At 45.3% G+C, this 17,250-nt stretch overlaps 1 protein-coding gene and 1 long non-coding RNA gene across 5 annotated transcripts in view; one reads left to right on the top strand and one right to left on the bottom strand.

Moving 5' to 3' along the window:
- Window positions 1-17,250, bottom strand: part of CNTN1 (contactin 1) — a 261,698-nt gene that overhangs the window by 79,468 nt on the left and 164,980 nt on the right. For all 3 annotated transcript variants that reach the window (XM_068276552.1, XM_068276554.1, XM_068276553.1), the window contains one exon: window positions 6,079-6,174. In XM_068276552.1, the coding sequence (XP_068132653.1) occupies window positions 6,079-6,174 (96 nt within the window). The remainder of the gene's footprint in view (window positions 1-6,078; window positions 6,175-17,250) is intronic.
- Window positions 7,701-17,250, top strand: part of LOC137563712 (uncharacterized) — a 75,431-nt gene continuing 65,881 nt past the window's right edge. For both annotated transcript variants that reach the window (XR_011030414.1, XR_011030413.1), the window contains exon 1: window positions 7,701-7,780. This is a non-coding gene — a long non-coding RNA (uncharacterized lncRNA). The remainder of the gene's footprint in view (window positions 7,781-17,250) is intronic.

The following is a 17,250-nucleotide window of genomic DNA, read 5'->3' as shown; positions in this document are numbered from 1 at the left end:
CCCATTGGCCCAGGTTTTTCAGGATGTAACCGATGGAAATCCCTGATCAGTCTAGGGGAATGTACATTGGTTGCAGGTTCCCAGGAACTTTCCTCGATACCATAGCCTTCCCATTTGATCAGATATTGTAAAGATCTGCCCCGATTTCTACAATCCAAAATCTTTTCCACTTCAAACTCTTCGGAACCATCCACATTTATAGGAGGAGGAGGTTGAAGAGATCTATTCTGAAAAGGATCTGGAAACAATCTTTTCAAACAAGATACGTGAAAAACCGGGTGCACCCTAATGGAGTCAGGTAATTGTAACTTAAAAGCAACTGAACTAATCTGCTGAAGAATTGACCAATGAATTTAGGACCAAGTTTCTTTGATGGACAATGCAGTTTCAAATTAGTTGTAGAGAGCCAGACCATATCACCTACTTTAAAATCAGGACTTTGTCTCCTTTTTTTATCTGCTGTGAGCTTCATTTGTCTCTGAGATTGGCTTAACACGTCTTGTAGGATACTAAAGTTCTGCACCAGGCCTGCTAATCTTTCCTGTATAATTGGAACTGTGGAACTGACACGTATATTTGGTAAAGAAGCTGGATGGAAAGCGTAGTTGGCATAAAAAGGAGTCTGCTTTGTCGAGGCGTGTATGGAATTATTGTAAGCGAATTCTGCAGAAAAAAATGAAAGAGGACCAATCTTCTTGAGAAGCAGATGTAAAGCAGCGTAAGTATTGTTCTAATGTCTGATTATGATTAGTTCTCTCAGATTGCCCGTTAGACTGTGGATGATAACCAGAGGTGAAAGATAATGAGATCTTGAGTTTCTTGGCGAGCTCCTTCCAAAACTTAGAGGTAAACTGAACTCCACGATCTGATACAATGTCAGAAGGTAATCCATGAAGACGTCCGCAGTGGTACTGGCATTAGGGATTCCTTTCAAGGGAATAAAATGTGCCATTTTTGTGAATTGATCCACAACTACAAAGATTGTTGTAAATCCGTTGGAGAGAGGTAGGTCTGTAATAAAGTCCATGGTAATCATTTCCCAGGGACGGGAAGGTATCGGTAAAGGTGTAAGAAGACCCCATGGAAGCTGTCGTGGTCTTTTAGAACGGGCACAGATGGTACATGAACTCACAAAGTCTCTACAATCCTTTCTTAATCCTTCCCACCAAAAGTTCCGCTGCAGCAATTCTAAAGTTTTAGTTACTCCAAAGTGACCAGCTAGCGGATTGTCATGACAAAATTGTAACACAGGGACTCGAAGTTCTTTTGGGACGACAATCTTTTCAGAGTTGAGTAATAGACCATCCTTATATTGGAAGGTGTCTGGGATTGGATCAGGATTCTTAGAGACCACTTCCTTTATCTGCTCAAGTAAATCGGGTTGGATCATCAAGAAATGCTGAGGTGAAAGGATGGTATCATTATTGTCAGAAGCCGCTTGTTCATCAGGAAACATTCGAGATAAAGCATCTGCTTTGATATTCTTGCTACCTGGTCTAAAGGTTAAGTGAAAATGGAAGGGAGCAAAGAACAGTGCCCAGCGAGCTTGACGGGGCCGCAAACGTTTCGCAGTTCTTAGGTACTCGAGGTTTCTGTGGTTGGTAAAGATGATAAAGGGTTCCAAAACTCCCTCCAACAAGTAACGCCACTCTTCTGAAGCTGCTTTAATGGCCAATAACTCTCTATCGGCCACATCGTAATTTCTTTCTGATAGACTCAGCTTCCTGGAGAAGAATGCTACTGGATAAAGTAAATCTTTAGGGCCAAAGCGTTGTGAAAGCACAGCTCCAATTGCGTTCTCAGATGCGTCTACTTCAAGAATAAATTGACGAGATGGAGCTGGATGTTTCAGAATGGATGCAGAAGTAAATACATTTTTCAACTTTTCAAAGGCTGTCTGTGCTTCAGGAGACCATTGAAACTTGAACTTGGTGCTGGTTAATTTAGTGATAGGTGCTACTAGTGCTGAGAAGTTGTTAATGAACCGTCTGTAAAAGTTGGCGAAGCCGATGAAGCGTTGTACTGCCTTTCTATCCTGTGGAACAGGCCAGTCAAGGATGGCTGAAACTTTACTCTTGTCCATCTCGATTCCTTCTGATGAGATTTGGAAACCCAGAAATTGTATATTCTTCTTCTCAAATTCACATTTCTCTAATTTAGCGTAAAGATTATGGGTTCTCAAACGACACAATACTTTTTTTACATGCTTTCTATGTTCTTCAAGGTTAGCAGAAAATATCAGTATGTCATCCAAGTAGACTGCCATAAATAAATCAAGATAGTCTCTGAATATGTCATTGACAAAATGCTGGAAAGTAGCAGGGGCATTGCACAGTCCAAACGGCATGACTAGATATTCAAAGTGGCCGTAGCGTGAACGGAATGCAGTCTTCCATTCGTCTCCTTGCCTGATGCGGATGAGATTGTAAGCTCCTCGGAGATCTAATTTTGTGAAGACTTTAGCAGTTCTCAGTCTTTGGAATAGATCAGGTAGCAAAGGAAGAGGATACCTGTTTTTCACCGTTATCTTATTCATTTCTCTGTAGTCCACACAGGGTCTTAAGGAACCATCCTTTTTTTCTACAAAGAAAATGCCCGCACCAGCGGGAGAAGTAGAGGGGCGTATGAATCCTTTGACCAGGTTTTCTTCAATATACTGTTTAAGTGTCTGAGATTCAGGCTCGGATAGGGGAAAAGTTCTTCCAAAAGGAATTTCAGCTCCTGGATAAAGTTCAATTGGGCAATCATAAATTCTGTGAGGAGGAAGACTGTCGGCAGATTTTTTGTCGAAGACATCCCCATAATCTCGATACTCTGATGGAAGAAGGGTCTCCTTTTCAGGGCTGAGGCAGAACAGACGGCCCACTTCAGGAAGACAGAAACGTTGACAATATGATGAGGAAAAACTGACAGTCCTTGAACACCAATTGATGAATGGATTATGAGCCTGCAGCCAAGGGATACCTAAGATAATGGGAAACAGGGGTGATGGTAGCAGATCAAAGGTCAAGTACTCCTGATGACCTCCAGGAGCGATCACCAGTAAAGGATAGGTCTCCTGAGTGACTGGACCAGAGATGATTGATGAACCGTCTGCTAATTGAATGGGTACGGGTTTGGTCTTCTTGCGAGTAGGAAGATTAAGTTGTTGTGCCAAGTGTAGATCCAGAAAACAAGAACATGCTCCAGAGTCAAGGATAGCTTCTATTTTCGTAGTTCCTCCTGGAACCTGTAATAAAAGAGATATAGACACATGAGCTGAGGAAGGCTGAGCGAATTCCAGGGGTTGATCAATTGAGCTTTCAGATCTACCTTTAGGTCTGGATGGGCAATTCTGGCGATAATGTCCGGAAAGTCCACAGTACATACACAGATTCAAAGAACGTCGTCGTTGTCGTTCATCCTCGGAGAGAGGTCCTCTGGCCAGACCAAGCTGCATAGGTTCTGGTTCCTCAGTGCTGTTATCACTGGAAGCAGCATGGGTGGTGGAAGATGTTACTGCGGGTGAAGAGGTAGGAAACCATGAAGAACGTACAAATCCAGCTCGTTCATGTCTTCGTTCACGGAGACGTCGATCAATCTGGATTGATAACTGAATTAATTCCTTCAACGTCTCAGGAACCCCGACCCTGGCTAACTCGTCCTTGAGTTGGTCGCACAGTCCAAGGCGGAATTGAAATCTCAAGGCAGAGTCATTCCAAGATGTATCCCCACTCCATCTGCGAAATTCAGACACATAATCCTCGACCGGCCGCCGACCCTGGCGGAGGTTCTGTAATGCTATTTCAGCAAAGGTGGTACGACCTGGGTCGTCATATATTTCGGCTAAAGCCTCAAACAGGGAAGTGACTGAGTCCAGGATCGGATCACGATTCTCCCGAAGACGTAAGGCCCATGACTGTGGTTCTCCCTGAAGTAAGGAGATGATAGTTCCCGACCTTGGCTATCTCCGTAGCATAAGTGCGAGGTTGAAGTTCAAACAACATTAAACAGGCCTCCTTGAAGGTTCTAAACTTGCTTCTATCTCCGGCAAAGCGATCAGGCAAGGGTATTCTTGGTTCCGGAGTAGGGGCATTAATTGTCACATTAGTAGGGGCCGGTAGAGCAGGAGCAGCTGTACTAGAAGCGGAGATATTCCGGAGTTGGCCTTGAATTTGATGATATCTGGCCTGTACTTCTTGAACAGAGATTTGTAGGTCCGAAATCATCTTGCACAAAACATCCATGTCAGCGGTTGCTCCAGTAGTGTCCATAATGGCTGACAGTTACTGTTAGGTTTGCAGGGGAACCTGTTGACCGCACCACTGAGGCAAGGGTTTCCCAGGGCGCAGGGTCTAAGTGACCACGGGTCTTCACCCGCGTCCCCCTAGTGGAGACGCTGGACTTCGCTGCCTAGTGCCCACCAGGTTGCACCCCAGGTTACCCCAACAGTGGTTTAGAGAACAGGCGACACTACAGTGTGGAAACTTAGATAATGCGTACCGTAGTCCAATAACAAGCCAGAGGTCGTGGGCAGGTAGCTGAGGATCGTAGTCGAGAGACAGGCCAGAGGTCGAGGCAGGTGGAGAACAATCTTGATCGGTGAGGCAGGCCAGGAGTCAGGGCAGGCAGAAAGCAAGCGTAGTCAGGAACAAGCCGAGGGTCAGGATACCAGAGATCAGGAGTAGTCAATAGCAAGCCGAGTCAGGAAACCAGAAGTCAAACAAAGTAAGCACACCAGGAACGCTGGCAACACAGGAACTAGCTGAAATGAACTGTCAGCACTTACTGCAGGGCGGAAGAGGCTTTTATAGGGGAAATCCCGTTTGGGCGCGAGATTTGAATCTCGCGCATGCGCTGATGCGTACAAACGTCCGCAATAGGAACGCGGACGCGTCCAGTACTGGAAACGTATCGTGCACACGTACGTCTGGACGCAATAGCCCGTCGAGTCCACCCAGGAAGTAGACAGCAGACCCGACGTGCACCATGGGAACCCGGACGCCGCGGCCCAGCACGGTGAGTCTGACATTAACCTAAGGAAGTTAGTAAAACTCATAAAAAGTATAGATTTGTATGTTCTGAATAAAGATCCTTGTTGATGAGTCAGTCAGGTAGACTTAATTGGACATACGCGAATACTTTCATCCATTTTTAAACCTTTTTTTGTTTTGTTAAATTGGACATGTCATAGGAGTGTCCTCTCCTATTAACTTACCTCATTTAGAAGGCTAGATATTTTATGTTTTTATTAATACCCTTGATTGGAGGGGTACCGAAATCAGAGGGAGATCAAATTTCCCCAGTGAAATTGATTTTCCACACAAGCTTAAAGAGGAACTGTCGCGAAAATCTTAGAATTTAAAACACATACAAATAAGAAGTACATTCTTCCCAGAGTAAAATGAGCCATACATTACTTTTCTTCTATGCTGCTGTCACTTACAGTAGGCAGTAGAAATCTGACATTACCGACAGGTTTTGGGCTAGTCCATCTCTTCATGTGGGATTCTCAACATGGCCTTTATTTTATATAAATACATTCTCCGAAAATTATTAATACCAAGATGCTGGCCGGCCTCCCTGCTCGCTGCACGTTATTTTGACAGTTGGACGGAGCAACTGCCATTCACCAAGTGCTTTTAAAAATAAAGAAAACCCTTAGAACCCCATGAGACAATGGGCTAGTCCAAAATCTGTTGGTAATGTCAAATTTCTACTACCTACTGTAAGTGACAGAAACATAGGAGAAAAGTAATTTATGGCTCATTTTACTCTGGGAGAAATGTTCTTCTTATTTGTATGTGTTTTAAATTTTAAGATTTTCGTGACAGTTCCTCTTGACTGGCACCCAGGGTGTGTGAGTACCCATTATCTGCTATTTGTCTACACAAGTTTTTAGGAACTACTATACTACAGTGAGTTATTGATGTTCCCTTTGTTTCTGTAAAGGTACTGGAAAACCTTCAGAAACTACCGGTATCTCCTACATTGAAAAGTGAAGTGAATGTAAGGCTACTTACTATGTTTGCAGGTAGCTATAACTTATTAACCAAGAGATGCAGACAAACATCAAATGATAATTTAAGTGGTAATTACCTGGGAAGTGAGGAGGAGGGTCACAAATCAGCATTACTCCAGTTCCTTCCTTTACTTTCACTTCTGGCCGCTCGTCTATAGGAAAAGGCTCTAGATCTAGGTTCAAAAAAGCATAAATAATAAGTGATGTAATGAAATCCAGATGCATTAACTGTATCTAAAAGTGTACATACCTTAACAAAGATGGACATATTTTATATCTTAGCAATGTTTATAGTATATCAGTGTAAAACTTATTCAGTAGAACAATAAACACCATTTAAAGAGGAACTCCAGTGAAAATAATGTAGTAAAAAAAGTGCTTCATTTTTACCATAATTATGTATAAATGATTTAGTCAGTGTTTGCTCATTGTAAAATCTTTCCTCTCCCCGATTTACATTCTGACATTTATTACATGGTGACATTTTTACTGTGGGCAGGTTATGTAGCTGCTCCTAGCTGTTTTGGCTGTTAGAGACAGCTGTAAACAGCTATTTCCTGTCTGTGAACCTTGTTACATTGTAACAAACTGCCAAAAGTACCGCGGTCCCAGAGCTTCTTGTGGGAGGGGTTTCAGCACAAAATCAGTCATACAGCCCCCCCTGATGGTTTGTTTGTGAAAAGAATTATATTTCTCATGTAAAAGGGGGTATTAGCTACTGATTGGGATAAAGTTCAATTCTAGGTTGGAGTTTCTCTTTAAAGGAGGCTTGAAGTGAGAGGATGATGGGGCTAGTAAGACAATCAGAGGTATAGCTACATATCATGGGGTTCTAAAGTTTTGATGGTGTCCACAAAAGGGCAACACATTTTATCTGGCGATTGGTATAGCTGTCTCTCATATATGGGAACTTTATGGCTGCACTTGTTGCATACTCCCACATTTAGTTCACCAAAATGATCTTTAACGTATTCCAAGCTTTTCATAGAGGAGTCTTCACCGACCCATCTCCAGGCCCAAGAATACTCATCTAGAATACTGCTGGAGAGCTGGCTTTCAGGAAATTAGCCTTTTGATAAAACCTTTTTATAAGTCAATACAAGAACTTTAATAAGTATCTAAAGAGGCACAGGTAAGATGTCCAGGATTGTGTCGGCCTTTGTGAAAAAAAACAATGGATTTGAAATGTATTTTGTTTTTGTACAAGGTTTATTCCAAATGGTGCTTGTTTTTTTTTTTTGTCAAAATGCTTGCGAGGAGAAACCCCTTAGTTTCCTAATTTTCCAATGCTTCCCCAATGTATTTCTCAGCTTACCAGTGTTTCACAAAGTGCTTCCCAGCACCTGAAGTGTATAACCCACTTTTCAGTACCTGAAAAGTATTCCCCAGGTTTTGTACTGCAACCCACCCATTCTCATTGCAAAGTGAGAAGTTACAAAATAAAAGAGAGATCAAGAAATGATTGATATTTGCCATGCAATTTGCTCATATTGTTTGATCCACAATGAGCCTGCATGTAATCATCTTTACTACTGGCAGACATGGGAAAAAACTAGACAGCACAAACTGTCATTATTTATAACCACACCCACTAACATTGTGATAGGCTAAAAGGTTTGTTTTTTTATAGATATATATATGCACAGAAGGAAATACTGGTTGCTTGGCAGTTGGAAACAGCTGTTATTTCCCACAATGCAGCAAGGTTCACAGACAAGAAATACAGACATCACCACAATATCAGCCATACAGACTGCCTGAGGATCTATTTGAGAAAAGGTAAAGATTTCTCATGGAAAAGGGGGTATCAGCTATTGATCGGGAGGAATTTCCTTGGTTACAGATCCTCTTTAAAGACTCTGACCACACTCAGACAACATTCTGCTCACATTTTCACAAAATACTTTACTAGTCTTCAATTTGCTACTTCCTTACTTGTGACATTTGCAAACTACACAGTGCTTAATTAATGTTTTGCTTCCTGTAACCCTTCCCCCCCCCCCTTCCCCCCATCCCCAATCTGCTGTGGAATTACTGTAGGCCCTCTCTTGCATCCTCAAAAATTAGATATTGGATGAATAGTTAACAGGGCTTGGACACTGGGGAAGAAGTGGGAGGGGTGGATTAGAGGATGAGAGAGAGACAGAACAGGAATAGATATTCTGGCAGATATACATATATACAATACTGTATACACTATACATATTTTACTTAGGGGGTGTTCTAACTTTTGTTGCCGGCAATTTAGACATTAATGGCTGTGTATTGAGTTAGGCACTTTTTCAAACTAGAACTTGAGTGTGTTTCTGTTGTTGTAAATTTGCTTTCCAAAGCACATCTAATACAAGTCAAAAGCTTTGCATTTGACTTGCGTTGTTATGTGAATTTTCGCATCCAAATTTTCTGCAGAAAAAAAATAGCTACATGCATGCTTTTTTCTGTGTTGGACATGCCAATCATATACAATGCAAGTCAATGGAAATTGGAATTCTTGCATTATAAATGTGAAAATTCGCAAGTAAATCACATACAATTCCATGTATATTAACTTCATTGGTATGCATGGAAAAATCAAGATGTGAAAATTCACATAAACCCCCCAAAAAAGAAGAATCGGATGTGAAAAATCGCAAAATGCTGAATCTCAAATATGAAAAAAACATGTCCAGAAATCACAGGTATAAGCGTGAAGGAAACCTTATATAAGCTGTAAACTGACTAGTTTACATTGTATCAAAGTATATTTTCAGTGTTGTCCCCATGGGCGTCCGCACACACGGCAAAACCGGGCATCTGCCCGAGCCTGGCCGCCCGCTGCCCCCCCCCCCCCCTGGCTGCGTTCCCGTGCAGGCAGCAGGAAGGGAGCAGCGCAGAGAAGAGAGAGAGATATGGGCACAGTGGGGAAGGGCGGACGTCTCCCCCCCTTCCCTCACCTTAGGGGGCTCTCTCTCCCTCGCTGTCCCCTCCGGAACGAAGTGTGCAGCGGCTGGGCAGCGGGCGGAACTTACCTCGTCTCGCTCCTGCGCCGGAAGTTCTGGTGCCGCACTCTGGTCTGGATCAGACCAGAGTAGCGGCTAATCCATCCGGCGCGTGCGACGAGACGAGGTAAGTTACGCCCGCTGCCCAGCCGCTGCACACTTCGTTCTGGAGGGGAGAGCAAGGGAGGGATAGCCCCCTAAGGTGAGTGCCCATAGCTCTCCCTCTTCTCTGCGCTGCTCCCCTCCTGCTTGGGCACACCTGGCCACTTTTTCTGGGGACATATACCGCTGCCTACATATACTGGGCACATATACCCCTGACTACATGTATTGGGCACATATACCCCTGACTACATATACTGGGCACATATACCACTGCCTACATATACTGGGCACATATACCCCTGACTACATATACTGGGCACATATACCGCTGCCTACATATACTGAGCACATATACCCCTGACTACATATACTGGGCACATATACCCCTGACTACATGTATTGGGCACATATACCCCTGGCTATATATACTGGGCACATATACCCCTGACTACATGTATTGGGCACATATACCCCTGGCTATATATACTGGGCACATATACCCCTGCCTACATATACTGAGCACATATACCCCTGACTACATATACTGGGCACATATACCCCTGACTACATGTATTGGGCACATATACCCCTGGCTATATATACTGGGCACATATACCCCTGCCTACATATACTGGGCACATATACCCCTGACTACATATACTGGGCACATATACCCCTGACTACATGTATTGGGCACATATACCCCTGGCTATATATACTGGGCACATATACCCCTGACTACATATACTGGGCACATATACCGCTGCCTACATATACTGGGCACATATACCCCTGACTACATATACTGGGCACATATACCGCTGCCTCATGATTGCTGAATTTGTCTTGTTGGGGGCCTCATGATTGCTGAATTGGTCATGTTGGGGGCCTCATGATTGCTGAATTTATCTTGATGGGGGGGCCTCATGATTGCTGAATTTGTCTTGTTGGGGGTCACATGATTGCTAACTGCGAGACTATGGAAAAAGCTGAATCATCATTATATGAGACAATAGCATTAAACCTACTTTTTCCGCTTTTTAAAACAGAAAATGAAACTGGGAGGTTCTAAAAAAAATGAATACATTTTTCAGGAGTAGGATGGATGAAATTGTTTATCTTCACAGTTTATTTTCAACTTGCATTTTCCATAATGTTCATGTATGAGTTAAAACGTTTGTATTTAGTTTAAATTGCTGTTGGCACTTTGTGATAGTAAAGTGACTTTGCAGTTTGGACACTCGACCTCCAAAAGGTTCTCCCCCACTGTCCTAATCTAATGTCCCACCATTGCTTAGTTCATGTAAACTTGTCTCCACCCACGACCACACCCACATTCTGGTTCATGACCACACCCATTTTTCGGCTACGCGCGCCGCATGACGTAGCCCCATTTTTTACACAACACCACCCCAGATTTTTGCCCCCCCCCTGGAAAATTTTCTGCGGACGCCCATGGTTGTCCCATGAAAAGATATAATAAAATAATTACAAACATGTGAGAGGTGTAGACACTTTGAGAGGCTGTATCTATATATAGTGATGTTTTGTCTATGTAAGTCTTGCCAGACACTCCATTTTGTGAAAAAAAGGAGTTGCTAGCAACATTTGGCTTACGGCAGAGAGCTGGCAGAAAAACATAAAACTATGACTAGCGAGCTGTACATTGTTAATAAGGTTACACAGGTTTATGGCCTTGTGTGTTTGTGTGTCAACGGCACAAAACATGGCAAATACTTGCTTATATTCTATTACACTTGTGTACATAGAGCTGCACTCTGTATTCACAGTTTGTAGTTTTTATTTATGGAATACAGTGTATGCAGCAACATTCCTAGGCAAGGTTGCATTGTTATGGCAACCAGCTTCTGGGAGCTATTCCAATCATGGCAAGCTGGTACCTATTTTGTCCTGTTTCTTAAACCTTGTACAGAATAGAAAAATAAGGATTTACACATTTCTACATATTTTTTAAGCAAACAAACTAAATAATTTGGCACTGCAACTTGGAATCACTCAAGTATTACACTAAGTATTCAATATATAAAGAAAAGGGAATAGATTACTCTACATCCGCCCCCTCCTCTATCACATTCCCAATTTGGCACAGGGGCTGGTATTAGCACAGCAAGAAGCATGCAAGCTTGTAATCTTTAATGCTATGCAGACAATGACTTGTATATTTCTGAACTTCCCCCTCCCCCTCTGTTTTGCAACATAACCATCAAAGAGTGTCTAAAGGGAATACAAGCTTCTCCCCACCTGTGAATTCTTATAGTATCAGATGCATTCAATTCTTTTTATAGAACAAAAATAAACCTATAAATAGATGTAAGAATGAAACTGAAATGAAGAGGCACCACAATTCATAAAATGTTTAAAATGCACAAAAGAATGTAAGTAACAGTGGGGCAGATTTACTAACTGTTGGTAACATTTCTATGTGCAGACATTGCTCATACATTTTTCTGGCATATATGCAAAGTACATAATAGACAATGTGCAAATAGCGCAACTTACTTTATGTACATAATGTGTACAGTACGGTGTTTGTATAATGCGCATTATGTAATGTACTCTACATAAACGCTGGTAAAATGTACATATTCTGTCTGGGCATGTACATTTCACTAGTGAATCTGCCCAAGTGTAACTAACTGAAGAAATCATGGGCTGAGTAAATGCCAAAGATTTATTTAGTGCTTCTGCATAGAGATGGCCGAACGGTTCACCTGCGAACCTATTTGCGCGAACATCGGTGGTTCGTGAACTATATGCGAATTCGACCCGCCCCCTATACTACATCATTAGGGTCAACTTTGACCCTTTACATCACAGTCAGCAGGCACAGGGTAGCCAATAAGGCTACACCCCCTCCTGGAGCCCCCCCCCCTTATAAAACGAAGGCAGCATCAGCCATTTCACTCACTTGTTGGGCTGCAGTAATTAGAGAAGGGAGAGAACCTGGCTGCTGACATAGGGAAAGCGTAGTAAGGCTCTTGTGTTAGGCTTGTTAGGTCACTCTTTCTTGCTGATCTTATTGCTAAAAAGCACTCCTCATCCTCAACAGCACTTTTGAGAGCTAATGTTGTTCTTGTGATCTTTTTTGTGTGTGTGTGTGTGTGTGTGTGTGTGTCCCACAGACACTTGTGTTGCATATACAGCCCTGTCAGTCAGACAGCTGCACGTTTGTAATACCAATCACTGTATACCTACCGGTACAGTGCACCTACCTACCTACCTACATGACTGCAAGCAGTGTTATATACCAGTCACTGCACCTCTTTACGGTACCTGTGTGTGTGACAGTACCTGTGTGACCGCACGCTGTGTACTATACCAGTCCGTGCATACCTGTTAACTGCACCTGTGTGACAGCTGCACATTGTATTGTAATACCTCTCACCGCATACCTTTCACTGCACCTGTGTGACTGCACTTTGTATTAGTCAAGTCAGTGCATACCTTCTGCTTCACACCTTCCCCCCCCCCCCCGATATGGACAAAACAACAGGCAGAGGCAGAGCCAGAAGCAGACTGAGAGGCAGACCACCCGGCAGGTCTGTTCAAGGTCGTGCTGACGTGATTTCGTGTGGCCCTGGCCCAAAGTATAGTGCTCAGAAGAAGGCTCAGAAGAAGGCTCAGAAGAAGGCACGTCCCATCAACTCCCAAGATTGTCAGGACGTGTTTGACTATTTAACACAGAACACCTCATCTTCCGCAGCCACCAGCGCTAGTACAAGCACCACATCCGCTGCATTTGACACTTCGCAGGAGTTATTTGGTGGGGAATTAACTGATTCACAGGCATTATTGTTACAACAAGATGAAGGCGCTAAGCAAGTTACACCACCTCATATGTCTGAGTTAGGCGACACTATGGACGTAATGTGTGAGGAGGATGATGATGAAGTACCTGCTGTTGGTGCAGTTTATGAGGTGTCTGAGGCAAGCGAAGCTGGGGAGGATGATTACGATGATTATGATGATACGGATGCCACGTGGGATCCTAAGAGACAAGCTCACCAAGGGGACAGTTCAGAGGGGGAATCAGAGAGGAGTAGGAGGAGACGAGTTGCTAAAAGAAGTAGGGGGAGCACGTCTTCTGAAACAGCTGGTGGCAGTGTCCGGCGCCATGTATCGCCACCTATGGACAGCCAGCCAACATGCCCTTCAATGTCAGCTGCTGATGCCACCATAGTGCCCACACCCAAGGGGTGCTCAGCGGTTTGGAAATTTTTTTTGTGTGTCTTCCTTAGATCAGAGCAATGCCATCTGTTACCTCTGCCACCAAAAATTGAGCCGTGGAAAGGCCAACAGCCGCGTAGGGACAACTGTCTTACAAAGGCACATGAAGAAAAGGCACAAACTGCAATGGAAAGAGCACCAGAGGAAAAGCAGCACACAAAATCAAAGCCACCCTCCTTCTCCTCTTCCTCCTTCAGGTGCATCATCTTCAGCTGCTTTCTCCCTTGCACCTTCACAATCACAGCAACCCTCCTCCACTCCACCTCTCACCTTGAGTGGTTACTGCTCCTCTGCACACAGCAGCAGCCAGGTGTCCGTGAGGGAAATCTTTGAGCGGAAGAAGCCAATGTCTGCCAGTCACCCTCTTGCCCGGCATCTGACAGCTGGCTTGGCGGAACGGTTAGCTCGCCAGCTGTTACCATACCAGCTGGTGGACTCTGAGGCCTTCCGAAAATTTGTGCCTATTGGGACACCGCAGTGGAAGATACCAGGCCGCAATTATTTATCAAAAAAGGCGATACCCAAACTGTACCATGAAGTTGAAAGGCAAGTGATGTCATCTCTGGCACACAGCATTGGGTCAAGGGTCCATCTGACCACGGATTCCTGGTCTGCCAAGCACGGTCAGGGCAGGTACATTACTTACACAGCCCATTGGGTCAACCTGGTGACCGATGGCAAGCAGTAGAGTAGCACTGCCACTCAGCCAAGGAGGAGGAGGAGGAGGACGAAAGCAAAGAGGATGTAGCAGGAGAAGGAGAGGAGGTGGCAGCAGGACCGCCTGAAAGCCATGGAGGTGTCACAAGTTGGTCCGCTGCACAGCCACATACTCCCTGTATGTGGCTGTGCAGCGGACCAACTTGTGACACCTCCACGGCTTTCAGGCAGTCCTGCTGGCACCTCCTCTCCTTCTCCTGCTACATCCTCTTTGCTGTCGTCTTCCTCCTCCTTCTTGGCTGAGTGGCAGTGCTACTCTACTGGTGCTGCGATCTCCTCTCCAGCTACACAGCCCCAGCTCCCCAGGGCCTATGCTGCATGCCAGGTACGACAGTGTCATGCCATCTTAGACATGTCTTGCCTCAAAGCGGAGAGTCACACTGGAGCAACTCTCCTGGTTGCTCTTAACAAACAGGTGGATCAGTGGCTGACCCCGAACTGGAGATCGTCAATGTGGTGTGTAACAATGGCAGCAATCTCATTTCGGCTTTGAATTTGGGAAAGTTGACACATGTACCCTGCATGGCACATGTGCTCAATCTCATAATTCAGAGATTTGTGTCTAAGTACCCAGGCTTACAGGACGTCCTGAAGCAGTCCAAGAAGGTGTGTGGGCATTTCAGGCGGTCTTACACGGCCATGGCGCGCTTTGCCGATATTCAGCGGAGAAACAAATTGCCGGTGAGACGCTTGATCTGCGATATCCCGACTTGCTGGAATTCAACACTCCTGATGTTCAACCGCCTGCTACAACAGGAGAAAGCCGTCAAACAGTATCTCTACAACTACAGTCAAAGGACACGCTCTGAGGAGATGGGGATGTTCTGGCCGAAGTACTGGACACTGATGCGAAATGCCTGCATGCTCATGCGGTTTGAGGAAGTGACAAACCTGGTGAGTTGCAGTGAAGGCGCCATCAGCGACTTGATCCCATATGCTTTCTTCCTGGAGTGTGCCGTGCGTAGAGTGGTGGATCAAGCTGTTGAGGAGCGTGAACAGGAGGAGGAGCAAGAGTTGTGGGATTAATTCTCAGCAGAAGCAGATGATTCCTCAACACCTGCGGCAGCACAGAGGGGGAGGAGGAGGAGGAAGAGTCGTGTGGGGAAGAGGGGTCAGATGATGAGGAAGGTGTTTGGTTTTTTTGGAGGAGGAGGCGGTGGCGGAAGAACTACCGCAGCAGGTGTCGAAGGGGGCTTGTGCTGCTCAACTTTCCTGAGGTATTGTTCGTGGCTGGGGGGAGGAGGAGAACTTAGCTGACCTCACTGAGGAAGAGCAAGAGGAGATGGATAGTACGTCTGCATCCAACTTGGTGCAGATGGCATCTTTCATGCTGTCCAGCCTGTTGAGGGACCTTTGTATTAAAAAAACTCAAGGGGAATAAGCTGTACTGGGTGGCCATGCTACTAGGCCCTCGGTATAGGTACAAAGTGGTGGAGATGTTTCCAAATCACCAGTAGGCAGAAAGGACGCAGCACTTGCAGAACAAGCTGGCAACTATGCTTTACAGTGCGTTTAAGGGTGATGTCACAGCACAATGGAATAAAGGTGCCACTGCCAGTAATCCTCCTCCCATGCCCACGCAGGCAAGGACAGGACGCTCTAGCAATCTCTTGGTGATGTCGGACATGCAAACATTCTTTAGTCCAACGTCTCGCCTTAGCCCTTCCAGATTCACCCTCCACCAACGCCTCGACTGGCAGGTAGCCGACTACCTGGCCTTAAGTGTGGATGTAGACACTGTGAGCAGCGATGAACCCTTGGACTACTGGGTGCACAGGCTTGACCTGTGGCCAGAGCTGTCATAATTTGCCATCCAACTTCTGTCTTGCCCTGCCTCAAGCGTCCTGTCAGAAAGGACCTTCAGCGCAGCTGGAGGCATTGTCACTGAGAAGAGAAGTCGCCTAGGTCAGTGTTTCTCAACATTTTATTGGTATGTACCCCTTTTAAAACCCTGAACTCACCAAGTACCCCCTAGCATAGTAAACATTATCACAAGTACCCCTTGACTAATATATATATAATCGTAGTAATTGATAATTAGTTCAAAACAATTTCCAAGCATTTACTACTGCATTTAATTAACTAAAATACTAATTTGGTGTTGTTTAACCTGCTGAGCGGTCTGGACGAGCTCAGCTCGTCCAACACCGCCAGAGGCTGCAGCTCAGGCCCTGCTGGGCTGATTTGCACCAAATAAAAAGCAGCACACGCAGCCGGCACTTTGCCAGCCGCGTGTGCTGCCTGATCGCCGCTGCAGCGCAGCGATCCGCCGCGTGCAGCGGCGAAAGAGGGTCCCCCCAGCCGCCCGAGCCCAGCGTAGCCGGAACAAACAGTTCCGGCCAGCGCTAAGGGCTGGATCGGAGGCGGCTGACGTCAAGACGTCGGCTGACGTCAATGACGTCACTCCGCTCGTCGCCATGGCGACGAGGGAAGCGAAACACGGAGGGCCGCTCATTGCGGCCTTCCGTGTTATCTCTTGCCGCCGGAGGCGATCGGAAGATCGCCTCCGGAGCGCCCTCTAGTGGGCTTTCATGCAGCCAACTTTCAGTTGGCTGCATGAAATAGTTTTTTTTTTATCTAAAAAAAACCCTCCCGCAGCCACCCTGGCGATTTAATCAGAACGCCAGGGTGGTTAAAGAAGATTTATAATTTTCTAAAACTCTAAATTGGTTATTCTTGGTTAAGTAAATCAAGCTGATTACCCCCTGGAACCATCAGGAGTACCCCCTTGGGTACGCGTACCACACGTTGAGAACCTCTGGCCTAGGTCACAAAAGTGTTCAGTACCTCACCTTTATCAAAATGAATGAGGCATGGATCCCGGAGGGCTACTGCCCGCCTGAAGACTAAGTCAGTCCCCACACACAGCATCTTAGCCTGCACGCCATGTGACTGCCTGCCCCATGACTAAGTCACTCCCCACACAGCATCTCTGCCTGCAGGCCGCTTGACTGCCTTCTCCGCCACCACCAACAGGATCCAGGACTCCAGGTGGATTCCTGAATTTTTAAGGCCGCTGCTAGCAGCGGCCGCTATAATGATTTTTCTGGTGCGTGTACATGCCTGCCTAATTTTTCTGGCTGCACTGCAGCTGCAACAACAAAACAAAAGGCAGGTACATGTGTCAATTCTCCTTCGTGATCTTTACCTTGCCGCGGTGAAGGGGCTTGCGTATCACAATGAAGCAATAACTTCTGGCTA

Source organism: Hyperolius riggenbachi, chromosome 3 (genome assembly GCF_040937935.1).
Source record: "Hyperolius riggenbachi isolate aHypRig1 chromosome 3, aHypRig1.pri, whole genome shotgun sequence".
NCBI lineage: Eukaryota > Metazoa > Chordata > Amphibia > Anura > Hyperoliidae > Hyperolius > Hyperolius riggenbachi.
Note: the sequence above shows the minus strand (reverse complement) of the source record. Positions and strands in the feature narration are given on the sequence as shown.